This window comes from Lampris incognitus, chromosome 2 (assembly GCF_029633865.1).
Source record: "Lampris incognitus isolate fLamInc1 chromosome 2, fLamInc1.hap2, whole genome shotgun sequence".
In the NCBI taxonomy this organism is placed as follows: Eukaryota; Metazoa; Chordata; class Actinopteri; order Lampriformes; family Lampridae; genus Lampris; species Lampris incognitus.
In genome coordinates, this window is record NC_079212.1 from 52,855,794 (window position 1) to 52,883,709 (window position 27,916).

General features: G+C 43.6%; 1 protein-coding gene across 1 annotated transcript in view; it reads left to right on the plus strand.

The window, feature by feature from the left end:
• The first annotated feature begins 3,933 nt into the window (after positions 1 to 3,933).
• mtor (mechanistic target of rapamycin kinase) overlaps positions 3,934 to 27,916 on the plus strand; it is a 400,677-nt gene continuing 376,694 nt past the window's right edge. The window contains exons 1-2 of the mRNA XM_056274929.1: positions 3,934 to 4,053; positions 4,610 to 4,752. Of these exons, the coding sequence (XP_056130904.1) occupies positions 4,624 to 4,752 (129 nt within the window). The 5' untranslated portion in view covers positions 3,934 to 4,053; positions 4,610 to 4,623. The remainder of the gene's footprint in view (positions 4,054 to 4,609; positions 4,753 to 27,916) is intronic.

Below are 27,916 nucleotides of genomic sequence, written 5' to 3' on the forward strand. Positions count from 1 at the left end.
CTTGTATGCATACTGCACACTCTTTGTCAGGTTTACACACTTTACCCTTTATATGCATACCATCAGTGATATCCTGTAGCTTTATGATATCATCATAGTTGCAGTGGCCCATTATCTCATGCCAAGTTTCTATATCATGGCTCACATGGCACTTTTCAACAACACATTCAGTTTGCAAATAGTACATTTTCCCCTGTACAAAAATGTCAAACCTGGTACCATCCGGTGACATTAGGGCATCTCTGCCCTCTTCGAAGAACACACTGGCTCCGTGTGCTGTCGCAGACTTCACAGAGAAGAGCTCTTGGGGGTACGATGGAATATATAGTGCGTTCCGCAGTGTCACTCTACACCGTTGCCCCTCACTGTCGAGCAGACATACCGTAGCATCTCCCCTGCCCTGCACCACACCAAAGGTGCGCTTACCGTCCGCCAGCTCCATGCAGTGTTTCTCTCGCTCGAACGAGCTGTCAAAGCTCTTGAACTTCTTCTTATCATTGACTATGTGGGAAGAAGCCCCACAGTCCACAATCATTCCTGGTTTGAACTGTTGCCGTCGTCCTGGTCCTGCTGAGCTGGTCTCTCCAGCCTGCACTCTGAAGATGTAGTTCTCTTCTTCCGCAGTAGTCCCCGGTCCCTGACCTCGACCTGCTCCGTGACCACCGCCGCCACCTTGCTTGCGTGCACATCTGGCTCCATCAGCGCGGTCCTTCTTCTTGCACACTTTGTCCGTCTGACCCTTGATCTGGCAGAAGCTGCACCACACGCTGCGTGAACAGTCCGATTTCCGATGGCCTTTGTCACCACATCGCCAGCACACCGTTTGATCATCTTCTCCCTCACAGCGTTTCACTGGCTTTTTCTTAGGCGCTGCGTGGGCCTTCATCACCCTCTCGGACGTCTCGTCCGATGCTGTAGCATTAGCTACATCTTCTGCCGCCTCAAAGTTTCTCAATTTGGCCTTAAATTGTCCCAATGTCAACTCACTGTTGCCATGTGTCACCATTAGAGTGAATGGCTTATATCTCTCGGGTAACCCCCTCATCACCATGGCCATCATTAGTCCCTCACTCGGTGCTTCTCCCGCCCCTTTGAGAGCCGTAATGATTTGTTCAGCTCGGATAATGTATTCGGTTATCGTCTCATTATCAGCTTTCTTTAGCCCAGTCAATGTTACATACAGAGTGACAATCCGGGGTCTGCCCTTACCAATGTAATGTTCCCGCAACACCCGTAGACTCTCTCTACCTTTGTTCTTCGTTTCTCTGAAGATCAGTCCCAAGCTTGTGTTGTCCAATAAAGGCGCCAATGCGCAGTAGGCGTCCGCGTTCCGCTCCTCGTCTAGGGCCTGCTCTTCCGCTGTCAAAGGCCCCACGGGCTCGGTAAGAATGGTGGTTTTCAGCCGCACACCATGCATGCAACAGAGCATTCGCTCTTCCCACAGTTCATACTCATCGGCCTGTCCGTTGAATGTGGGCCACCTGCTCTTCTTCCGCTCCATCTCCCTAGGTAGCGTTGGCTTAGTTTAGCGTTCCGTTAGCTTCCCGATAGCCTCTCTCGATGCTAACTAGCGTCACACTTGCTAACTTGCTACTCCGTGCTAACCTGTGCGCATCCCGCCATCCGAGGTTATCACACTTCGTGTACTTCTTTTATCAAATTACTAAATAATCCAATGTTATCTGGGCCCATAACCTGTTAGAAGACTAGACTAATACTTTATGTCTATCTCTGCGCAGATGAAGTGGATTATTAAACCGTTATAAAGAATCGTACTGACTACCGAACTTCTGCTGGAGGGAAAAAATGCAGCCTTCGTTTATTCGGTAGTTTTGGGAGAAGAAGAAAATGAACAGCGTCTCAGTGACGTAATCAATCCGCGCATGCAAGCGCAACACCGCCCACTTGTGGACAAACAAAGTCGTAAACAAAATAATAGTACACAGTAACACATAGTCATACAAATACACTGGTGTCATATCTCAACAAAGAATGAATGCATTACTAGAGGGAACAAGTCACTTTATGTACAAAATCCGGTTGACAAAACATAACTTTCTTTAAAAAAATAACGTTTTTGATGATAATGGTCTATTAATTAACTATGACACTTTTCTTAAGGGAAAATCTTTCCCTATCAAGCCCAAAGAATTTAACTCAGTGGTAAAATCCCCCCCACTGGTTTATTAGAGCCAACGAGAAGCTATAGAAAACAAGATGAGGTTCCCAGATTTGAATGTAATCTTTATATAAATGGCATTGATGTTACGAACAATAAATGCCCCAACAAACGTATCAGGAAATGTTTCTACAATACTAGGGAAATAACAGCACGTGCAACATGTTCTCTGGAATTCTCCCTTTAAAGACATTTGAATTGGCGTAAGGCGTGCCTGCTGCCTTTTACATTCTTCATAACAATCAAAATTAGAGAGTTACATTTGAAAATATATATATTATTATATTCAACTAATGTACACATTTCAATATTTTTAGACGTGGATGACAAATGTTCTTTCTGCAAAACTGAACAAGAAGTTATAACAGGTTTTACAGTCGTCCATTTTGTATTGGATTTTGGCAAGACTTTGAGAGTTACTATGTGTTCAGCAAAACTTCGCATTCGATTAATATTGAGGGTAAAAATATTGTCACTTATTTTGAATATAAAGATGCAAATATATATACCATGGTACACGTTTTTATTGTGCTAGGTAAATTTCATATTCACAAAGCCAGGATATGAAAGGGCAGGCCGGCCCGGCGGTGGCCCGGCGGTGGCCCGGCGGTGGCCCGGCGGTGGCCCGGTGGCGGCCCCGTGGTGGCCCAGCGGCGGCCCTGTATTGGCCCGGTGGCGGCCTGTCCAGCAGGGTGTCTCCCCCCTGCCGCCCGGTGGCTGCTGGGACAGGCTGCAGCATCCTGACAGCAGGGCAAGCGGTTCAGATAATGGATGAAAGCCAGAATACTTCAATCAAGACTTTATTAAAATTATTTTTGACAGATATTGAATATTACACTGAGTCTCTGAATTTAGTAACAAACAAAAAAGGTATGTCAGTGAACAGAATGTATTTAGAAATGTTTAATTGAAGAAGTCTGTCTGTCACTACTACCACCACCACTACTACTACTACACTACTACAATTACTACTACACTACTACTACACTACTACTACTACTACTACACTACTACTACACTACTACTACTACTACTACTACACCACTACTACTACTACTACACTACTACTACTACTACTACTACTACTACTACACTACTACTGTTCCCGTTTGGGGTTAAAGAAGTCTATCACTAAGTTACTTTATTTGTATGTAGTTATATACTTTTTATATCATTCCTCTTTGTTGGAATGATTAAGTTTGTTGTATGTGTATACTTTCATGTAATGGTCTGGATTGGCTGACTGTTGTATGTTTATATTTTCAATAAAGAAATACGCCTTTTAGAAGCCTTTGCGATTATCCGGTTTTGTTTTTATTCCCTTCTATCTATCGGTGTCCGCTAACGATGACCGCTTGTGATATCACGTGCTTTTCCAATAGTCCCATTTGAAGAATACAAATAAATTCAAGACGTTTTTTTATGTCGGGGAAAACATGCGCACATGTTCAAATAAAGCGTTGCCGAACAGGACCCCATTCCTGGGGCTTCAAACGGTTCAAACGTGAGTCGTGGCTGCGCAAATTATGACGCTATCTGTACGCGTTAATGCCAAGTTAGACTAAGTATTGTGAAACGCAAGGTAAAAACTCCCTCCTATACTTCACAATGAAAAGAACCGTACTTGAAACTTTCGTCTCGTGCTCGCATTTACTGAATGGGTTGCTTTGCACTTGACAAGCCCTGCACCCAAAACGCTGCGTTATGCGCAGAGCTGCGCAATTGTGACGTAACTGTGCGCTCTTCACGCTCCGAAAGCGCAAGCGTATGGCTAGCTAGAGAACCCTCCGCTATGCTTAGCTAGCACGCAGCGTAATGAATTAAGTTGTGCGATGACACACTCTCCGTTGGAGTCGACGCATTAGTTTAAGGACGTAAGTGATGTGCGTTAAGATCCCCTTCTAGCTGGCTAGAACGCCAAACAAAGCGCAAGCGAGCGAGCTGTGTGAAATATGTGACCTGTTGTCGACGTTAGCAACTGCTTACGTTAGCTACTTTAGGCACGCTATACATACATCGGGGTTCTTAGCGCGCTGATGCTGCCCAGCGACCTGGACATGTAATTATGCCTTTTCTAATGAAGCTGGAGGGACGGCTTAGTGTCTGTGTCAGTTACCTTGACAACAAATGACAACTTCGACTTGTTTTACTCTGTCGTGTTTTGTTTGTGCTAAGATAGTGGAGTATAGATGGAGTAGCTTTCAGTTTGGTTTGGGGGTTTTCTTTAGAGCCTGATCAGTGTCTGTGATAGAAATCAACTTCCGCGCGGCGCGGGGATGAATAAAGTGTGCTGATTGTAATTATTTGCTTTTTATCTGAGCCAGCAAGAAACACTGACCAGCAACATTGGCTGAGCAAATTGCATGCATAAGAAGTATGTTCCTTTTCCTGTGACGTATCTTTATAACCACATGTTGTTTCGCTTTGCAGACTGCATCATCCAAATGGTAACCATGTCTGGCACAGCCACTGTGCTCCAGCAGTTTGTCAGTGGGTTGAAAAGTCGCAGTGAAGACACCAGGGCCAAATCTGCAAAGGATCTACAGCACTATGTTACTACAGAGCTCAGAGAGGTAACTTATAAAACATCAGTACAGGTGTATCGGAAAGCCATTCGAGCTACATGGATGATGGGCCAGTACATGTTGCCCCTCTGGTACATTAAGCAAACACTTGGAAGAAGAATGAAAAATGAAGTGAAATGAAATATTTTTTTCATGCGTTTGATAACTTCCAGTAGAAAGGGGTTTGAAAAACAAAAGGGCTCAACGTGGATCCATGACATTGACAGTTAATATGGATCCAGTATTCCTGCAGGTGCACACATTATAATCTTTGGAAAACAATTTTTATGGAGTAAAGTCAGTCTCAGCAGAACTTGAATTTAAGAAGCTATTGAATTCATGAAGTTTGAGGAAAAAAAATAAACGAAGCATATTTTGATGTTGTGGAAAATTTTCATGGGGAATCTTAAGATATTTGAATATCTTCTTCTCCTTTGGGCTTATTCCCTGTTTCCCAGGGGTCGCCACAGTGGAATCGACAGTTTCCATCGGTACCCTGTGAGGGCACAACACCGATGGCGGACTTGTCAATCCGCATAATGATCTGGCAAAATTTTTACGTCAGATGCCCTTCCTGACACAACCACTAACCCTATGGACGCTTAAGATATTTGAATATATTGGGGCTGAATTCACCCCTGAAATTCAGGTTATGCAAATTCAGTTGTAAAAAAAATTCACATTTTAAAAATTCAGGTTAAAAAAAAATGAGGTTGAATGTACTGGGTCTGCATTCAGCCCATTGAAAGACAGATCTTGAAAAGTAAGGTAAAAAAAAAATCAGGTGGGAAAACTCAGGTGGCAGAAATTTCGATGCCTTATATTCAAATGACTTTATAGCAGGTTGTCAAATTCAGGTCGTGAAATTCAACGAAAATATCTGGTCTATTCAGAAAGAGCAAACAAGTGAAGAACTGATCAAACTCCCAGCCTGGCCAATAACAGGTCAATTACATTTTCATTTAGTCGTGGGCAGATCCAAAGCAACTTAAGAGGGCAACAGGAAACGAGTGTAGGAACTGGCATATTAGAGCGATTACACAGTGGTTGTATCATAGCCACAAGTGCATATGAAATCAAGACAATAAAACTGCATTAGTCATAGACAAAGGAAAATCAAGTGAAAACTCTAGGGTTCCATGCAATTGTTTCTACTTGCACTTGCTTGCAAGTGCAAGTAGAAAAGGGCTTTAGGGTAGACATCACAAAATCGTGTATGATAAAGTGCAACAGTGGCAGCCAGGTCCCGGATAAATATGCCTGCAACCAGAGGTCATTTAGGGTAATGGTAGGTTGTTAAAGAGGAAAGTTTCTAAGCTTTTCTTGAAGGTGGGAATGAGTCAGTTGTTCTGATAGAGCCTGAGAGGTCATTTCACCGTTGAGGGGCTAGATGAGAGAAAAGTCAGGATCTAGAGCTTGTCACTCTACTACAGGTGTCAGCAACCTTTTGGATGTCCCATGCCACTTTACAAAGTTAGAAAAAACAAACACAGACCCAAGTGTCAGTTCATTGTCATAATGAGCAATTATCTATTTATTTACTACTGCTGCTTGTCTCCCTGTCTAGATTCTACATGCAAAAAGAGCCGTGCTACATGCACACACACTTCAATAATAATAATTTAAAAAAATTACAGTTATAACAAGAATAACATTAAAATGAATACAAGTGGCATTAAATCCATGGGCAGCAATTGTAGCAAGAATAACTGGAGTAATAAATAAAAATAATGGCAACAGCCTGCTAAGCAAAAATAATAACTGCAGTTTGTAGACGTTAGAAGTTATAATGCTGATATGCTGTACAGTAATATAGTAACTGGTAACTTCTACCTCTAAAAAGGACCACTCGATGACTTCATGCGCCAAGAACAACTTTATATAAGCCAGGCAAAAACAATATCTGTACTCAGAGGCTTACGCTGACTATCTTGTAGGTGTGAGGGAGCTTACAACACACACAGAGACAAAACTAAACAAAGAGAACCCCACAATCCGGAAACTCCCCAAAACAGCATCTCCTAACAACAGCTATCCCTAGCGGGATTAAGTTTATATTACCTTTTTTAACATATTTATTGGATTATATATTTTAAAAATCACAGAATCAACATATGAAATAAATCCAGTATTATCCCCATCCCTCCCCTGCTCCCTAACATGCAGGGTTTGTACGGTCATGAAAAACCTGAAAAAGTCATGGAATTTTAAACTTTATTTTCCAATTTTCAAGTTTTTTTGGAACAGGTATACAAAGCACACAAACAACAACAACAACAACAAAAATAAACATGCAGGAATCCCCCCTCCCCCCCAAGGCTCAAAAAAACAAAAAAAGGACTACGCAGGGATTTCTTATTCCAATTCCACATAATAACCATATTTTTGAAGACAATATAAAGTTGTACACATATATCTATAAGTATTTTCGTTACAACCAGGTAAATAAAAAGTACATTCAATAAAAGGGAAACCCTTCAATAAAGTCTATGAAAGGACTCCAGGTCAAAGTAAAGTTTTTGCGGGTTTTACATATTTTATATCGGAGCTTTTCTAAAGGTAGAAAGGACAGCACCTCCCTCAACCACTGCATAAATGATGGCGCTTTATTTGACTTCCAGTTAAATAGGATAAGTCTGCGTGCTAGTAATGAGGCAAATGCTAGAGCATTTGCCTGCAAGGTTGTGACCTTACAGTTAGGGGGTGGTATGCCAAAGACGGCTGTGTGAAAATCGGGGTTTATGGTCTGTTTACAGATATGTGAGAATACATTAAATATCTGTCCCCAATAACTGTTGAGGGAGGGGCATGCCCAGAACATGTGTCCCACCGAGGCTGGACTATGACTGCACCTCGGACAGCTAGGGTCTGTGGTGGGAAAGATTCTGGCAAGCTTGTCCCCCGAGTAGTGAAGACGGTGAAGCACCTTAAACTGAATTAACCCATGTCGTATACACAATGAAGACGTATGAATACGAGTTAAGCTGTCCCGCCATGCCTCTTCAGAAAGCTCTACTCCCAAATCTCTCTCCCATGCAGTTTTTGTTTTGTCCCAGGATATCTGTTTCAATCCCTGTATCAGTGTGTAAATTATAGAGACCCGTTTTTTCCCAAAGGGATCCTTCTCTAGAATAACATCTAATTGGCTCCTGGTTGGCAGATACGGAAATGAGGGAAACACTTCCTTGGCAAAACTACGGATTTGAAGGTATCTAAAAAAATGGGATCTGGGTATGTTATGGTCTTTGGTAAGTGTTTCAAATGAGGCGTATGTTCCATCTTTAAATAGATCACAGAAAAACACCAGTCCATTTCTATGCCAAAGTTGAAATGTGTTATCTAACACAGATGGCAAGAAGAATTGATTATTTGCTACTGGAAAAAGACCGCTAGCATGCTTTAATCCAAAATGCCTCCTAAACTGGAGCCATATCCTAAGTGAAGCTTTAACCACTGGGTTTGTTATTTGTATGTTACAATTATGTGGTAGTGGAGAGGTGAATATCGGTAAAGGATTGGATAAGAGTTCCATGTGAACCCAATCTGTACCCTGTTGATTCTCATATGTAAATGCCAAATGTAAAAGTTTTACAATGTTCGCAGCCCAGTAGTAACAAATAAAGTTAGGCAAACCTAATCCCCCTGTCTCCTTAGGGACCTCCAAGTATATTTTCTTCATCCTGGGGTTTGAATTGTTCCAGATGAATGATGAAATTAATCTATCTAATTGTTGAAATGTTGTCTTAGGTATGAATATGGGAATCATTTGAAAAAGATAGAGAAATCTGGGTAAGACTGTCATTTTAACTATATTAATGCGGCCCGCTAATGAAATTGGTAGCGTTGACCACTTTTTAAAATCTTGTTTTGTTCGTTCTATTAGTGTTTTAAAGTTATGGTTATATAACCTCCCCATTGTATGAATGACTTTGATTCCTAAATATGTAAATACATTATGTTCAAGTTTGAATGGAAAGCTAGAGTAGTCTCTATCAGTGTGGTTAATTGGAAAAAGCAAGCTCTTTGAATAGTTTATCTTATAACCTGACAGGTGACCAAAGTTATCCAGGGTAAGTAATAGTCTTGGTATAGATTCTATTGGGTTGGATATATATAACAACAGGTCATCTGCATAAAGTGATACCTTATGCAATTTACCACCTCGTGAGATACCTTTAATGCCATCCTCTGCCCTAAGAGCTATAGCGAGTGGCTCAATTGCCAAATCGAACAAGTAAGGAGAGAGGCTGCAGCCCTGTCTGCAGCCTCTATGGAGTGAAAAATAATCAGAAATAATATTATTCGTCCGCACTGCGGCTGTCAGTGAGCAATACAATATTTTAACCCATGCTAGGAATGTGAAACCAAAGCCAAACCTTTCTAGAACAGCAAATAGATATTGCCATTCGATGCGGTCAAATGCCTTCTCAGCATCTAAAGAAATCACTACTTCTGTCTGTTCTACGGAATGTGGTGTGTACAGTACATTAAATAGGCGGCACATGTTATAGAATGACTGCCTGCCTGGTATAAAACCAGTTTGATCAGGGTTAACAACCGTTGGGACAACAGTTTCAATACGGGTGGCCAAGATTTTTGTAAGGATTTTGTAGTCGCAATTCAACAAGCTTACAGGACAGTAGGAGCCACACATTAGGGGATCTTTTTCTTCTTTAAGTAACACTGATATGATTGCCTGCATCATAGTTTGGGGCAATTTCTGTTGGTTAAAAATTTCCTGATACATCAGGTTAAGTATTGGTGCCAGCTTGGTAGCAAATTCTTTATACATTTCAATTGTGAAACCATCCGGACCTGGTGCTTTGTTGCTCTGCATGTATTTAATTGCTTGTATCACTTCCTCTGTTGATATCTCTCTGTCTATCTGTGCTCTGTCTTCAAGGGCAATTTTTGGTGTGGTCAAACCGTCTAAAAAAGTTGAAATATGCAACAAGTCGCTGGGCGGTTTTGAACTATAAAGGGTAATATAAAATTGTTTAAACTGGTTATTGATGGTGTCAGGGTGATGTAGGGATAGTGAATCAGGAAGTTCAGTGGATTAGCAAGGAGGAAGTGAGGGCAGCTATGAAGAGGATGAAGAGTGGAAAGGCAGTTGGTCCTGATAACATACCTGTGGAGGCATGGAGATGTTAAGGAGAGATGGCAGTGGAGTTTTTAACTAGATTGTTTAACACAATCCTGGAAAGTGAGAGGATGCCTGAGGAGTGGAGAAGAAGCATACTGGTACCGATTTTCAAGAACAAGGGCGATGTGCAGAACTGTAACAACTACAGAGGTATAAAGTTGACCAGCCACAGCATGAAGATTTGGGAAAGAGTAATAGAAGCTAGGTTAAGAGGAGAGGTGACGATCAGCGAGCAGCAGTATGGTTTCATGCCACGAAAGAGCACCACAGATGCGATGTTTGCTTTGAGAATGTTGATTGAGAAGTATAGAGAAGGCCAGAAAGAGTTGCATTGTGTCTTTGTAGATTTAGAGAAAGCTTATGACAGAGTGCCGAGAGAGGAGGTGTGGTATTGTATGAGGAAGTCAGGAGTTGCAGAGAAGTATGTAGGAGTGGTGCAGGATACGTATGAGGGAAGTGTGACAATGGTGAGGTGTGCGGTTGGAATGACAGATGGGTTCAAGGTGGAGGTGGATTACATCAAGGATCGGCTCTTAGCCCTTTCTTGCTTGCAATGGTGATGGACAGGTTGACGGACAAGATCAGGCAGGAGTCTCCATGGACGATGATGTTCGCGGATGACATTGTGATCTGTAGCGAGAGTAGGGTGCAGGTTGAGGAGAGCCTGGAGAGGTGGAGGTATGCACTGGAGAGAAGAGGAATGAAAGTCAGTAGGAGCAAGACGGAATACCTATGCGTGAATGAGAGAGAGGACAGTGGAATGGTCAGGATGCAAGGAGTGGAGGTGACAAAGGCATTTGAGTTTAAATACTTGGGGTCAACTGTCCAAAGTAACGGGGAGTGCAGTAGAGAGGTGAAAAAGAGAGTGCAGGCAGGTTGGAGCGGGTGGAGAAGTGTGTCAGGAGTGATTTGCGACAGAAGGGTATCAGTAAGAGTTAAAGGGAAAGTTTACAAGATGGTTGTGAAACCAGCTATGTTATATGGTTTGGAGACAGTGGCACTGACGAAAAGACAGGAGGCGGAGCTGGAGGTGGCAGAGTTGAAGATGCTAAGATTTTCACTGGGAGTAACGAAAAAGGACAGGATTAGGAACGATTATATTAGAGGGACCGCTCAGGTTGGACGGTTTGGAGACAAAGCAAGAGAGGCAAGATTGAGATGGCTTGGACGTGTGTGGAGGAGAGATGCTGGGTATATTGGGAGAAGGATGCTGAATATGGAGCTGCCAGGGAAGAGGAGAAGAGGAAGGCCAAAGAGGAGGTTTATGGATGTGGTGAGGGAAGACATGCAGGTGGCTGGTGTGACAGAGGAAGACGCAGAAGACAGGAAGAAATGGAAACGAATGATCCGCTGTGGCGACCCCTAACGGGAGCAGCCGAAAGTAGTAGTAGTAGATGGTGTCAGGGTCGGCAGTCTTTACCCCAGCTGCTGTGCAAATTTCAGAAATAGTGTTAGCGGCTATGGACTGTCTAACCTGATGGGCTAATAGTTTTCCAGCTTTCTCTCCATGCTCATAAAATGTCTGTTTTGATTTAAAGAATAATTGTTCTGTTTGTTTAATGGAGAGATTGTCGAATTCTGTTTTTAATAATAATTTTTTCTTATAAAGTTCAGGTGTTGGGGAATCGGCATATGAACGGTCCACTTCCGCTATACTATGGGACAGTTCTGTTAGACGTTCTTTATTTTTCTTTCTCTCATGTGCTGTGTATGAGATTATTTGGCCTCTAAGGTAGGCTTTGAGAGCCTCCCAAACAATAGTTAGTGGCATATCTGGAGTATGGTTGAATTCCATAAAGATATCTATCTGCTGGGAGAGAAAATTTTTAAAGGAGTCCCTGGACAGTAATAGAGGATCAAATCGCCAGGTGCGTTGGGGTTTAGGGCAGTCTATGAAACCTATATCTAGATGTACAGGACTATGATTCGAAATAACAATACTATTATATTGGCTCCCCCTAACCATAGGAAGGACCCTACTATCCAGGAGAAAAAAATCAATCCTTGAGTAAGAATGGTGCACTGGGGAAAAAAAGGAGTATTGTTTAGTAGTTGGGTTGTTTCTTCTCCAGGGATCAAAAAGAGAGTAGGATTCCATAAATGAATGGATAACAGCACCTGCCTTCGAAACTTTACTATTAGGTCTTGGGTTTGATCTGTCCAAATATGGATGTAATACACAATTAAAATCTCCCCTCAATATTAATCGGTAATTATTTAAGTCTGGGAGGGCTGCTATGAAACTAGAGAAAAAAAGTGGGTCATCCCAGTTTGGTCCATATACATTTGCCAGTGCCACAAGTGTACCATACAGGTTACCCGTCACTATCACATACCTTCCCCTGGGGTCAGAAAGTCAGTAGTGGAACGAATGGGATACCCTTCCTGATCAAGATGGCCGTGGCCCGCGTTCTGTTCTCATTCCTGGAACAGAAAATTTGTCCTATCCAAGCTTTTTTTAGTTTTGTGTGTTCACTTGACCGAAGGTGGGTATCCTGTAAGAACATGACATCAGCTCTCAAAGATTTTAAATGTACAAATCCCTACTACGCTTTACTGGATTGTGAATTCCCTTTATATTCCAGCTCAAAAAATGAAGATAACCTGTATTCTGAGTGTCAAACATTTTTTCTAAAAATGAAAAGAGAAAAGAAAAGAAAAAGTCCCTGCCTACTAGCTACAAAACAAAAACAGAGCCTTGAGAACCCATGCTGATCTACTAATTCCCTAGAGATCGCATCCCCCATTTCTAGTATAACCTGGCAAATAACCATATAAAAACCCTCTAACAAGCCGCAACCAGGGCGAACAGTGGTCTTGTTAAGATTATATTAAATCCAAAAAGTATTTATATACCTAAGAACTATATATCAACACCCATATTAAAAAAAATTTTTAAAATTAAAATAAAAAAAAAAGAAAAGGATGGAAAATATATCTACACCCATATAACAGCAGTTATAATACAGTTCCTTTGTAGGTAAGTGACACTGACCTGGGTGTCGCCCTAGCAGTCGTCACCAAAGCACTGTTACGGGTCTCATAATAATTAGCATCCATACACACATATACATGCACACACACGATAATAATAAAACAGAAAAATAGCTTTTTTAAATGGGCAGCAGGTATGAGACATTCTTATTAAATGAAAAATGTAACATTATCTGTGAGTCTCAAATTACAAAAGTTAAAGTAAATAGATAAAGTTAAACCATAACGTTACCCTGTTGTCTTGGTGTCTTAGCTAGTTACTTCCGCTAGCTGTTGGCACTTAGCAGCTAATATCAATTAGCCGCCAATACCAGTTAGCCACAAATATATTGGAGTTTATCAACATCTTACTGTACATTGTCGTGAGGCTTTAGATTCTCCCTGATATAACCCATCGCCTTAGATGGGTCTTCGAACCGCTTTTCTTGGCCGGACGATGAAGTGATACGAAGCATCGCCGGGAACCGGATCCCGAACTTGACACCCTGGCAGCTCCGGAGGAGCCGTTTAGCTTCGGAGAAGGCCGCTCTCTTCTTCGCAACTGCCGCGGTGTAATCCGGGAAGATGCTCACTCTCTTGCCGTGCAGGCTCAACAGAGCTGAACGGGCAGCTTTGCGGAAAACCTCCTCCCTCTCTGAGAAATAATGAAACTTCACCACGATGATCCTGGGGGGTTCTCCTTCGTTGGTCGAGTGCCGCAGGCTGCGGTGAGCCTAGTCTAGGGTCGTTGTGAAGCTGAGGCCCAGTAACTCCTGCAGTAGTGTAGCGATGGTAACAGTAGGCTGCTGGCCTCTGCTGGTCTCGAATCCCTCCTTTATCCTGACAATGCGTGCATTACACCGGCGTTGTCGCCCCTCCATACCGTCTACCTTCTGGCGTAGCATAGCGACTTCAGATTTTAGCTGGCCGATGTCCTCCTCCATTTTCGTGGTCTTGTCTGAGTATGTGTTCAGACCGTCCTCCACGTCTTTCAGACGGGTCTCTTGTTTCGCCATGCCGGCCTTTATAGCGTCTATTTTTGCATTCAGATCCTCTGTGAATGAATCTATCCGTGCCAAGATCTTGCTCTCACTGCTTGCGATGGCAGCCATCACCCCCAGATAGGTCTGTAGACTCCTCGTCCGGGGCTTTCACAGAGCCCGAGGCTTTAGCGGCCTGGTCACTGCTGGATTTGTTTTTGCCCATCGCGTCTTCTAGATGATCGATATGCAAGTGCAGGGTTGTGAGTCCGGTGTGCTAGCGGTTAAGTATCGTGTGTGTTAAACCTAATTTATATGTGTTTGATCTGAAAAGTTAGAATATTAATGAAAAGTTCACCCTGATCAGGAGCTCAATCTAAAGACGTCCTCACATGTTACTGCTCACCAGCGCCCCCCGTCATGGAATTTTAAAATGCAATTTCCAGGTCCTGGAAAAGTTACAGAAAATAATATTTTTTCAGAAGTTTTGGAAAAGTCATGGAAATATATCTAAAGTTTCATCAATTAATCCAAACAAAATCGATGTGTCATAATAAAATGTAAATTGCCACGGACCGTCATGATATGTTGGTGGTGTGAAAAGTTTCTTCAGTCTGGCTCTGTCTGTGTTACTGGGCAAACGGCGTGCAAGCGCCTAGGAACTGCAGGCACGCCCACTAGCCTGCAGTTTCTTCTGCTAGCAAACGGACGATTTCGACAAAATGCCAGGGAAGTGCAGCTTCAATAATACATGGCTTTTTAAGGGTAAATACCAATTATGGCTGGCAAAAGACACTGACCCAAGACGTACTAAATGCAAACTGTGCTGTAAAACATTTGACATTGTTTGGGTATATCCTCGCCAGTTTCTCCTTAGTGACATGAAGATGATGAACTATTTTGAATTGTATTAGACCATGTCACGGGGAGATGTGGAGTGTACTATGTCGATAATTGAAGTCTACTGGTCCTCTGCAAAAGACAGACTTGTTCCCAAATTGTCCTTGGGTTGTTATGCGATTGTGGGTTAATAGTGTTAATTAGATCATATATCCAAGAGATGGCACCTTTGAGACTAGCATTAAATCCTCAAAAGAGCATCTGAGGGGGGTACTTGGAGATTGCTCTGGGAAAGGGTGATAGCCTTTTTGTACAAAGTGCCTAATCTGAAGGTACTGAAAAAAATGCGAGCGTGGCAGGGCATACTTCTCTGACAGTTGTTCAAATGATGCAAATACCTCGTTTATATATAAATCTTTAACAACTCTAATGCTGGTCCCATGCCAGGCCCGAAAAGCCAGATCTGACAGAGGGGGGGGGGGGATTATTTGTAAAAATAGGAGCCCTAAGTGAAGTGTTTTGCAACCCAAAATGTTTGCGAAACCGTACCCAGATCTTTAATGTATGGGTAACTACAGGATTTTCAAAAGAGCCAGCACTAAGTGGTAAAGGGGCCGAGATTAAGGACAGGAGTTTCAATTTAAAAGAGTCCAATTTTACCCAAACTGGAGCTTCTGCACCATCCCTGACCCACATTATAATGTTTTTGATATTGCTAGCCCAATAGTGAAGAAAGTGAGGCATGGCCATAACTCCTAACTTTTTCGGCCTTTGTTGAAATGACTTATGAATACGCAGGGTTTTGCCATCCCATATAAATCCAGTGAGGATTTGGTCCTGTGTTAAATGTTTTTTAGGAATAAAAATCTGACTACTTTGGAACAAATAGAGAAATCTAGGAAAAATATTAATCTTAATTAGGTTAATCCAGCCAGCTAGTGATAGGGGTAAGGAGCACCAGTGGCGTATGTCCTGCTTGCACTGCTCGATCAGCGGTGTGAAATTTAATTTAAATAGCATATGAAAGGAGTGAGGTACCACCACCTCGACATCAAAGTAAAGTCTAAACTGAAATCAACCCTTTGGTCCCAATCAGAGTAGGCTGGGTCTGCCAGCTGTAACCACAGCCGTTAGTTAGCCGGTGAACTCTAGTGTCAACTGTGATCCTTCATTTTGCAGCGCCTTCACGTCTTCCTTGACAATCAAGGAGCCATGCTTTAAACAATACTGAAGCAGTTGTTTTAACTGTTCCTCAAAAACTACAAAAAGCCTATGTTTTTTATGGGTGTCATTGGAAACTTGTGATTCCTGGGTGATTTGAGAAGCCTCAGATGACCTTATATTGTTTTCTTGATCAGATTGGCTGTACTCAGGCTGACTCCTCACAAAGTTCATCATCTGAGAGGCGAGATCCTGGGACTGACTGTTTTGTTTATCCAACGAAATTTCATGTTTACCTGTATATACTTGGTCCTAGTTACTGTATAGTGCACATCCATTGGCCACTGTACCGCTGTGTCCAACGCGTCTATATCTGTCTGAGTTGCTGCCTCAATCTTACTTGGAGAACACTGTACACTTACGGATTGCTGAATTGACTGAACTGGTGGATTGTCAGGTTCCTTCAGGATCAGGGTTGTATCTGATGGTTTGCCTTCAGAGGCAGCAACTGCAGGGGCAGGTTGTTTACACCCTAGCAGGAGAGCATCCAGCGTCTCCTGTCTTTGGCGTTTCTTTGAGCAGATTTCACTCGCTATCCAGGGGTATTAAGACTCCTTGTGGGAGAAAATTGTAGGCACAGCATGTGGTTTTAGTCTTCGCTTATGCCCAGCAGCACCTGCGAGCTCTTTAAGCAGCTGTGGTCGACTAAATGCATCAAATGTATCAGGATAGAAGTGGTGAGAACACAACCTGGGTCTTTAGGAAGTTGTATTTGTCCACAAGAATTTCCCCACTCCTTTCTTCTTTTCTTATTGCTAGGAAGGCTGTGAAAACTTACTCACTTCTGTTGTTGCCTTTCGACTGGAAACCATAACCAAAAACAGCACAGTGTGGCATTGTATTGATATTTTATAAATAGCAACATGTAACGGTAGCACCGGTAGCTCACCTCTCAGGTGCAACCAATTTACATCATCTACTCAGAGTGCATTGCACATGTAAAGTAATGGCGGGCTCCATAGGTCAAAATATGTATTAAATGTTGAGGATTTTTAAAACATTCATTCATTCATTCATCATCAGCCACTTTTCCGGGGTCGGGTTGCAGTGGCAGCAAGCTAAGTAGGGCACCCCAGACGTCCCTCTCCCCAGCAATGCCCTCCAGCTCCTCCTTGGGGATCCCAAGGCGTTCCCAGGCCAGATTGGACATGTAATCCCTCCAGCGAGTTCTGGTTCTACCGCGGGGTTTCCTCCCAGTTGGCTGTGCCCAGTAAACCTCCAAAGGAAAGCACCCAGGAGGCATCCTAATCAGATGCCCGAACCACCTCAACTGGCTCCTTTCGATGCGAAGGAGCAGCGGCTCTACTCCAAGATCCCTCTGGATGTCTGAGCTCCTCAACCTATCTCTTAAAGCTGAGCCCAGACACCCTACGGAAGAAGCTCATTTCAGCCGCCTGTATCCGCGATCTCACCCTTTCGGTCACTACCCAAAGCTCATGACCATAGGTGAGGGTTGGAACGAAGATTGGCTGGCAAATTGAGAGATTTGTCTTCTGGCTCAGCTCCTTCTTCACCACAATGGTCCGGTACAATGTCCGCATGACTGCTAATCCTGCACCAATCCTCCTGCCAGTCTCCCGCTCCATCCTACCCTCACTTTTGAACAAGACCCCAAGATACTTGAACTCCTTCACTTGAGGCAACAACTCATCCCCAGCCCAGAGGGAGCAATCCACAATTTTCCGGTAGAGAACCATGGCCTCAGACTTTGAGGTGCTGACTCATCCCAGCCATTTCACACTCGGCTGCAAACCGCCCCAGTGTGGGCTGGAGATCACATTCTGATGAAGCCAACAAAACCACATCATCTGCAAAGAGCAGAGATGCAATTCTGAGGTTCCCAAAACGGACACACTCCTCACCTTGGCTGCACCTTGAGATCCTGTCCATGAATATCACACACAGAATCAGAGACAAGGGACAACCTTGGCGGAGTCCGACACCCACCGAAAACGTGTTTGACTTTGTGCCAAGAATGCGGACAAAGTTCTCACATTGGTTATACAAGGACCGGGCGGCTTGTAGCAACTGCCCCGGTACCCCATGCTCCTGCAGTACCCCCCACAGAGTGCCCTGGGGTACACGGTTGTAAGCCTTCTCCAAGTCCACAAAACACATGCAGACTGGCTGGTCAAACTCTCATGCCCCCCTCAGCACTTCCGCAAGGGTAAAGAGTCCGTTGTTCCACGGCCAGGATGGAATCCACATTGTTCCTCCTGGATCCGAGGTTCGACAATCTGTCGGAGCCTCCTTTCCAACACCCTAGAGTAGACTTTCCCAGGGAGGCTGAGCAATGTGATGCCCCGATAATTGGAGCATGCCCTCTGGTCCCCCTTTTTGAATATGGGAACCACCACTCCAGTCTGCCACTCCACAGGTACTGTCCCCAACCTCCATGCGACACTGAAGAGGCTCAACCAAGACAGCCCAACAATGTTCAGAGCCTTCGGCATCTCAGAGCAAATCTCATCCACACCTGGCGCCTTGCCACCGAGGAGTTTTATAACTACCTCAGAGACCTCTGCCAGGGATATGGGTCGGGCTTCCCCTGAGTCTTCAGACTCTACCTCCTCCACTGAGGATGTGTTAGTTGGGTTCAGGAGCTCCTCAAATTGTTCTTTCCACCACTCGACAACATCTCCAGTCCTGGTCAACAGTTCCCGTCCCTGGCTGAACACAGCCTCAGTCAAGCCCTGCTTCCCCTTCCTGAGTTGCAGGATGGTTTGCCAGAACTTCCTTGAGGCCAACTGAAAGTCCTCCTCCATAGCCTCACCGAATTCCTCCCACACCCAAGTTTTCGCTACCGTGACCGCCGAAGTGGCAGCCCTTTTCGCCTCCCAGCACCTGTCTGCTGCTTGAGGAAACCCCTGGGCCAACCAAGTCCGAAAGTCCTCCTCCTTCAGCCTGATGGCTTTCCTCACCGCTGATGTCCACCAGCAGGTTCTTAGGTTGCCGCCTCGACAGGCAGCGATGACCTTATAACCACAGCTCATGCCTGCCGCATCTACAATAGATTTTTAAAACAATGAAAATATTTCATGTGTTTCTAACAACATATTTTAGTAGAGAGGGCAATGATTTTAAGGGCAAAGGTTTTAATTGATCTAGACAGGTCACTGGCCTCATCATCTTCAGCTAGGACTGATGTAGCCAGAAGATAAGAGAACTGGCTTGGGGTAGGAGATGCTGACGTGCTCCTTTCCAGAAAGAGCATCAGTAAATTCCTGGAAAAGATGTAGCACCTTGTGAATGGACTATAACATACCAATATCCTGCCAGGCCAGTAAGAGGGGGCGCACATTTCGATCACCTGACAATACCCGGGATATGGCCTTGGTCTGTTCCAGTATTCTTGCAATCATAATTTCTTTGGATCCCCATCTTGTTGGGCATTCAGTTATGAGGGTGTGCTCATGAAAAGCTCCCTCTGTGCCTCAGTCATTGCTGCCTTCTTCTTCCAACTGTGGGAGAAGTGCCCCACCAGCTTCTTGAACAGCCCTGTTGCTCTTGACACTGTCATCTTTCATTGCATTTTCTAAAAGAAATGAAGAAGAAAAAAAATAGTGTACTCTATACAATTTAAGTTGTTTGTTACTAGGTTATCACAAGCACACACACACACAACGCACACATGCATGTACGCACACACACAGCTACATAGAAAACAAACTTAATCTTTATTCAACTATTCTGCTTTTAATCTTTCACGTTCTCTTCTTACTCTCTGTCCATTGCTCTCTCTCTGTCCATTCTCTCTCTCTCTCTCTCTCTCTCTCTCTCTCTCTCTCTCTCTCTCTCTCTCTCTCTCTCTCTCTCTCTCTCTCTCTCTCTCTCTCTCTCTCTCTCTCTCTCTCTCTCTCTCCTCTCATACACACACTCACACACACACACACAAATACTGAAAACAACTTACCAATGGCAGTATGTAATTCGTGGTTGAAACACTAGAGCCTGGTCACTCGTTAAGCTGTGCTACCTTCACCATGTATGATGCATTGTCCGTCGTTTTTCTTCATTGAGGTCCCAGCTGGTTAGCCCATCTCTCAGGCCGGTTGCAATGTTTTCCCCAGTGTGGTCATTCGGGAAGTAAGCAGTCTGAAGACAGAGAGCATTGAGGTGGAATTCTTCATTGATGAAATGCATGGTCAGACTCTGATAGGGTTCCGCTGTACAGCTTGACCACATGTCTGTGGTAGTAGTGAAAAACTCCGCTGTTTTTACCTCTGCTGCGACTCTGCACGTTTTATATAGCTGTGGTATGGCCACCTGGCTAAAATATGTGTGGGATGGCATGCTGTACCATTTATCAAGGGTCTTTACCAAAGCCATAAACCCGGCCTTAGTCAACGTGTTGAGGGGCATCATATCTTTCCCTATGAACTCCACTATTGCCTGAGTAATTTCACAGTGCCATTTCGAATCTCGTTCATATGGAGCTATACTCTCGAACATTTTGGTTAATGATCCCTGCCCGATGGTACTTGGCCTACTTGACACACTGGTGGTCAGGTTTTTAGCCATGCAATTGTCATACATGGCCTTGTGATGCTTTCTTAAATGCTGGAACAGGTTTGTAGTGTTGCCCTGTGTTGTAGCTATGGTAGTAGGGCATGTTCTGCACAGTAGGTCCAGACAACCGACATGCTGCTCCTCTTTACACAAGTCACCTTTTCAGTGTTCAGTTCTGCCGAGGCCATTTTCATAAGATAGTAATGTTATTTTCGGACCCTCTAGACGACTGGTTAACGTACTCGCCCATGGTGCGGGAGACCTGGGTTTGTGTCCTGGCTGCGGCAGTTCCTGGCAGCCCCCTGAATTCGCTGCGTTGGTTTCAGAAGTGGGATGATGGGACAGTGAGGCCATTGGAAGTACGTGCACCCAGAGGCATGAGGGAGTTGGTATGCTGAAGTGCGGGGAGGTGCTTCCTGAAGTATGGGGATAGTGTAATGATCACGAATGACTAGACTCGCTAGCCCTTGTCTAACGGGTCGGACCCTTTGTCAACTGGTTAGTGCAGTCACCCGTGGTGAAGGCAGCCCGGGTTCGCATCTCGGCTACGGCGGATTCCCAGCTGCCCCCTGTATTCGCTACATTGGACTGGAGGGTGTGCTCTAATTATCAGGGCATCACACTGCTCAGCCTCCCTGGGTAAGCTACTCTAGGGTGTTGGAAAGGAGGCTCCAACGGATTGTCGAACCTCGGATCCAGGAGGAACAATGCGGATTCCCTCTTGGCCATGGAACAACGGACTAACTCCTTACCCTTGTGGAAGTGCTGAGGGAGGCATGGGAGGTTGACCAGCCAGTCTACATGTGTTTTGTGGACTTGGAGAAGGCTTACGACCATGTACCCCGGGGCACTCTGTGGGGAGTACTGCGGGAGTATGGGGTACCGGGGCAGTTGCTACAAGCCATCTGGTCCTTGTATAACCAATGTGAGAGCTGTGTCTGCATTCTTGGCACAAGACTATTTGTCTGCACTGGAGAACGCTAGTGTTTTTCTCGGACAGAGCAGTGAATGTCACGAAGGAAATTATGTGACCAACACACATCATAAATAGTGACATCATGCGCAAATTAACGAGATGGTCATGTTGACATCATGCGCAAATTACGAGACGGTCATGTTGACCACTCATGGTTGTTTTAGGTAGATCTTGTCTTACTTTTTTTGTGCGATTGATCTAAAACTAATTTTAGTGCAAATATTTGCAACTTTAGGAAAATTCAGGGAGCGGCAGGTCTGTATCTTTTTTTTTTCTTTCACAAAGTTATTAAACTTTGAAAATCCAAAATGGTCACAATGACCGTCTTGGTCATTATAGTTACAAAAAAATTAGGTAGCAGAAAAGATGGTACCTCACATTCAAGTGGCTTTATTTCAGGTTGTTATATTAAGTTTATAAAATTTGGGGAAACATCTGGAGTATTCAAAAAATGCAAACAAGCCAAGATGTAGACGGCAGCAGCTCAGGAGGTAGAGCAGGTTGTCTGGTGACTGAAGGGGTTGCCAGTTCGATCCTCGGCTCCTGGAAAAATTGTCAAGGTGAACCCTGAGCAAGACACCTAACCACTAACTGCTCCTGATGTTACCTTGCATGGCTGACACCACTGGTGGATGAGTGTTTGTGTAGGTGGGTGAGTGTGAGGCATTAATTAATCATAAAGTGCTTTGAGTGGCTGTTGCAGCTAGAAAAGTACTGTATAAAATGCAGTTCACACACACGCATATATATATATATACATACATACATAAATAAATATATATATATATCAACACGGATACAGGAAAAATAACGCAGCTGATGAGTGCGAGACGCACGAAACAGGCCTGTACTGCAATGCATTAAAACTTTTTTTCCTGTATCCATGTTGATATTCGGCTCCTCATTAGTTGAGCACTTACAACACCATTGATGGTTTCGGAAAAAACACGCTATATAGTATATATATATAACTTTGTTAAAAGAAACACTCAACGGGGGCACTGCTGTGTAGCAAGGATGTAAGACGTGTTTCGCAGTAGCTCCCTCAAAATGTGAATTCTTTCATACTTTATTTACACTATTTTGTACCTTTTACCAATCTAAGCCTTAATATTGCAGCTGTTTACGTTTGTTAATTTATTTTTCAATTGAGGATAATATCTGATGTGAGGTCGAGGGAAATCCGATAAAGGAGGCCGCAACAAGCCTGTGTCAGTCTCCCAACAGCAGCTAGGTGCTAACGAGACTCTGTTGTTGAACAAAAAGCAGATGATGAACGAAATGTGCGCTGATATAGTCAGAGAACTTAATTCCTTCATCTTGGAGACTGTCAGAAGAGAGATAAAAACGGCTCTCGAGTCTTTTGAGCAAAATCGTCTCACATGGCGAAACCATTGCGGACCTCAAGCGCTCGGCTAATGACCATAATAACAAGCTAACCGACCTTCATGCTAATGTTGGCATGCTAGCCACCTTGGTCGATTCACTTTCCAAGAAATGTGAGGACGTTCGAAGTGGAATAATGTTCATCTGGTGGGCTTGCCAGAGGGTTCGGAGGGCCCTTGCCCCACCGAGTTTGCGGCCCAATTTCTACAAGACTTACTTGGACTTGGTGAAAAACCTGTACTGGACCGGGCCCATCGTGTCCTACGCACCAGGCCCAAGGATGGGGAACCTCCCCGTCCACTTGTTATCCGAGTAAATCAAGTCCAAGTTTGGAACCAAATCCTGCGCCGAGCCGGGGAGGCCCCCACCCCCTCATACAAGGGTATGAGAATCTCGAATTTTCCTGACTTCACCCCGGCGGTGGCTAAGAAAAGGGCTGCCTTTGCCAAAGTGAAGAAGGAGCTTCACTCCTATCCTAACATTAGGTTTGGACTTCTCTACCCGGCAACATTACGCGTCACCTTGCCCAGCAGAAAAACTTGTAAGTTTGAAGAGCCAGTGTTGGTGGCGGATTTTGTTGAGAAAAAAAAGTAGTCACTCCAGATACTGTTTAGTGGATACACTAATTGGCTAATTAACCGTTGTTGCTAGTTATAAAGACTACATTTCCCATTCACCTCGGCTGCCTTGTTTTAATAATGTTGTCAATGGTCTGCGGTTGCACGTTGATGTTTGTTCTTTTGTTTTATCCTTTCATTTTCTCTAAAATGGTTTACTGTGATTATTTGAATGCATCTATGATTAGAGGTGTATAATTACCTTAGTTGCAAATCTAAAGCCCCGCAGGTGCCATTTCTAAATGACATAGTTGACTGTTTTATGCTGCAAGTCCGTGCTACTGTGTCTTTACTGTTTACAAGATTGTTTATATGCACTTTTGATGTTGAATTGTGTATATTAGGGATGGGAATCTCCATCCCCAGGCCAATGCGATACGTATCTTGATACACAGCCAACGATCCGATACATTAACGATACACATGAAGCAGCTACCGATTCGGTACTATACGATTCATCTTCCTACTGCGATGCATCACGATTCAACACAATCCAATAACAATTCAAATCAGTGCAAAATCAACTTAATTTTATTGTTCCATTTAGAACATACACTACCGTTCAAAAGTTTGGGATCACCCAAACAATTTTGTGTTTTCCATGAAAAGTCACACTTATTCACCACCATATGTTGTGAAATGAATAGAAAATAGAGTCAAGACATTGACAAGGTTAGAAATAATGATTTGTATTTGAAATAAGATTTTTTTTACATCAAACTTTGCTTTCGTCAAAGAATCCTCCATTTGCAGCAATTACAGCATTGCAGACCTTTGGCATTCTAGCTGTTAATTTGTTGAGGTAATCTGGAGAAATTGCACCCCACGCTTCCAGAAGCAGCTCCCACAAGTTGGATTGGTTGGATGGGCACTTCTTTGAGCAGATTGAGTTTCTGGAGCATCACATTTGTGGGGTCAATTAAACGCTCAAAATGGCCAGAAAAAGAGAACTTTCATCTGAAACTCGACAGTCTATTCTTGTTCTTAGAAATGAAGGCTATTCCATGCGAGAAATTGCTAAGAAATTGAAGATTTCCTACACCGGTGTGTACTACTCCCTTCAGAGGACAGCACAAACAGGCTCTAACCAGAGTAGAAAAAGAAGTGGGAGGCCGCGTTGCATAACTGAGCAAGAAGATAAGTACATTAGAGTCTCTAGTTTGAGAAACAGACGCCTCACAGGTCCCCAACTGGCATCTTCATTAAATAGTACCTGTTAGAGCCTGTTTGTGCTGTCCTCTGAAGGGAGTAGTACACACCGGTGTAGGAAATCTTCAATTTCTTAGCAATTTCTCGCATGGAATAGCCTTCATTTCTAAGAACAAGAATAGACTGTCGAGTTTCAGATGAAAGTTCTCTTTTTCTGGCCATTTTGAGCGTTTAATTGACCCCACAAATGTGATGCTCCAGAAACTCAATCTGCTCAAAGAAGTGCCCATCCAACCAATCCAACTTGTGGGAGCTGCTTCTGGAAGCGTGGGGTGCAATTTCTCCAGATTACCTCAACAAATTAACAGCTAGAATGCCAAAGGTCTGCAATGCTGTAATTGCTGCAAATGGAGGATTCTTTGACGAAAGCAAAGTTTGATGTAAAAAAAATCTTATTTCAAATACAAATCATTATTTCTAACCTTGTCAATGTCTTGACTCTATTTTCTATTCATTTCACAACATATGGTGGTGAATAAGTGTGACTTTTCATGGAAAACACGAAATTGTTTGGGTGATCCCAAACTTTTGAACGGTAGTGTAGTAGTAGCAGCCTACCAAGCAGTAAACTTTTCACCATAAACAATTAGGCTAACTAACAGATGAACTCTCAAGCGCACTTAAAGTAGGCTAACTCGAGGCAGTGGTGTGTTTGTCAATATAAAAAAAGTCTTTCACAAACTGGCACATAACACAGTAGTGGAGCTCAGCTTACAAAACAGTACTGACTTCTCGTCATTAGCAACAAAGGTTTAAGATGAAATAGGCCGTTCCTGTCACAAACAGGTCTTTCATAACTAAAAAAGATAATAATATAAGCAACATCCCACTGTCATCATAACAGCAAACTTAAGACAAATGTCCTATTTTAAGATTTTTCTTCAGGAATATCAGTTGATTCACATGATCAGGATGAAGCAAACTGCGCTGTGTTGTGACTATGTCACCTGCTGTGCTAAACACTCTTTTGGAAGGTACACTTGTTGTTGGAATGGACAGGTATCTCTTTGCCAAAGCTGCAAGTAGTGGAAGATCTGCTTGATTTTTCCACCACTGTAACACATCACCTCTCAGATTTAAAGAATCCCTCACCCTGAATTTTAAGATTTCCTCCTTAGCTCTCTCCCTTGTGGACTTCAGTGGTGCTCTCGGAGTGAGGAAATCCCCAAACATCTGGTCCAATGCAGTCTTCTTCAATGGAGGAGGGACATCATCGATGGAGTGGAGCAGAACAGAAGAGGGAATTACAAGTTGTGCAATTATGTCTGTTCATTCATTAAAGTAAAACAGAGAGTCTGTTTTAAGTTATCATACAGTAGCCTAAATGACATACATGAATAGGCCTAATAATTAATGATATCACATATTCACATGATCCACATATTCCATCCTTTACTTTTATAACAGCTCCTAAATATCCTGACTAAACAAACCTGTCTCACTCTCTTCCTCATTCTCACTCTCTTCCTCTCTGTGGGGGCTCCTGTCACCTTGTGAACTGCCTTCAGCTGCCTGGCTGTCATTCAGCATGTCTGTGTCGCTGTCGCCTGCCTGATCCTAATCAGTATAATACAATACAGAATTAGAATAATACAGATTTCTTTAAACTAAACAAATGAACACAGAATCAATATAATACAGGTGCAAGAGGCGCCATCTAGTGGTTATTGTATGTCAGTAACATTCTTCCGTTCTAACAGATGGGGTGTCATTTGACCTAATATATGTAGGTTTCACATCATTAGTTTTAAACTAGTGTTAAACTAATCAAGTGAACACAGAATCAGTATAATACAGATTTCCTTAAACTAAACAAATGAACATCACTAAGACACCAGTAAAGGAGAGAGGGAGAGAGAGAGAGAGAGAGCGCATGAGAGAGAGAGAGAGAGAGGATGAGTGAAACAGCCAAGTAGGCTATATAGCCTAATCTTACCTCTCCATCCCTGTTCACCACCTCTGCTGCAATCTTCATGAACACCGTGTCCTTGGTTTCTTCATCAAGGAAGGCCAGGTCTTTAAAACGGGGTTCCAGTGCTGAGGCACAGTGGAGGGTGTCTTGGATATAGGTGTAGCGGTCATTAAAGTCCTGTCGGAACCGTTCTTTTATCTCTGAATTCACAGGCAGATCACCTTCTTCTGGCAGGAAATGCTTCTGCAGTTTCGCCTGGATTGGAGAGATCATCGAGATGGTGGGGTTCTTTTCCTCACTGAGGAGTATGGTTGCCACTTTCAGAGGGGTCATCAGTTTGATTACCTCTTGGATCAGTGCCATGTCGTCTTCACTCAGCCTGGCCATGTCTTCTCCCTTCTTGATTTTCCTTGATAGCAGAGCTTGGAGCATGGCAGGCTGCTGCTCCCAAAAATGCTCCAGCTTGTCAAGGGAAAACCTTGACATGCTGGAGTATGTAGTATGTCAAGGGAACTGTTCCATCTTGTGGAAACATCATGGATTAGCTTGTGCTTTGGCAAGTGTAGCTGAGTCTGGGTGTTACGACCCTCGGTCTGGAGAGAGTGCAACAATTAGTGTATTGAGGTAAGGGTGCAACACAGTGAGACATAAACGCTTAAATATATTTATTGACACAATGACAGGACAAGGGAACCGAACGGTTGTCAAAACAATAACTACTAACAAAAGTAACCCACCCTTGACAGTGCTGAAAAGCACCAAACCTAAAGACAAAAAGTGGCAACCGCTGATAACCTAGTGTGTCTAACAGAGGTAAGCTACGTGATGGGGTGTTTGCCCATGGGCATCTTGCCTTGATCCCCTTGCCCAAAAGAGCTAAACTTACTGAACATAACTCAAAATACTCAAAATGCAAACTTAACCAAAAACGGGCCAGCTAGTTTAGTTTGTGTTTTGTCGCTACTTTGTGTTTGTAATGTCTGGCCCGTTTTGTTGCACTCTCTCCAGACCGAGGGTCATAACAAATGGGGGCTCGTCCGGGATCTTTTTTTTTTAATAAGACGGTAAGGAGGTGGATTCCTGTTGTGTGTTAATTGTTGCTGTGTGCAGCTTGTCTCCAGTGGCGGGTGTGGTGAATATTGTAAATTCGTTTGGTGTTTCAGACAGCTTTCCTGGTTAGAATAGGGGCGTGTCCAGCTGGGCTGTGATCAGTCCTTCCATCGGACACTCTTTTGTTATTTTGCCTTTCTTGTTTTAGGAGTAATCCTGGGTGGGGACAACGCTCCCTGGCGGGGGTAGGCTTTTCGGGGCTCAGGCCACCGAAGTTCAGCCTTTAAAGCCGCCCCGAGCCCGGCACACTCCGAGAAGACAGATAGGCGAAGTTTCAACCAGGTAGGAACGGGG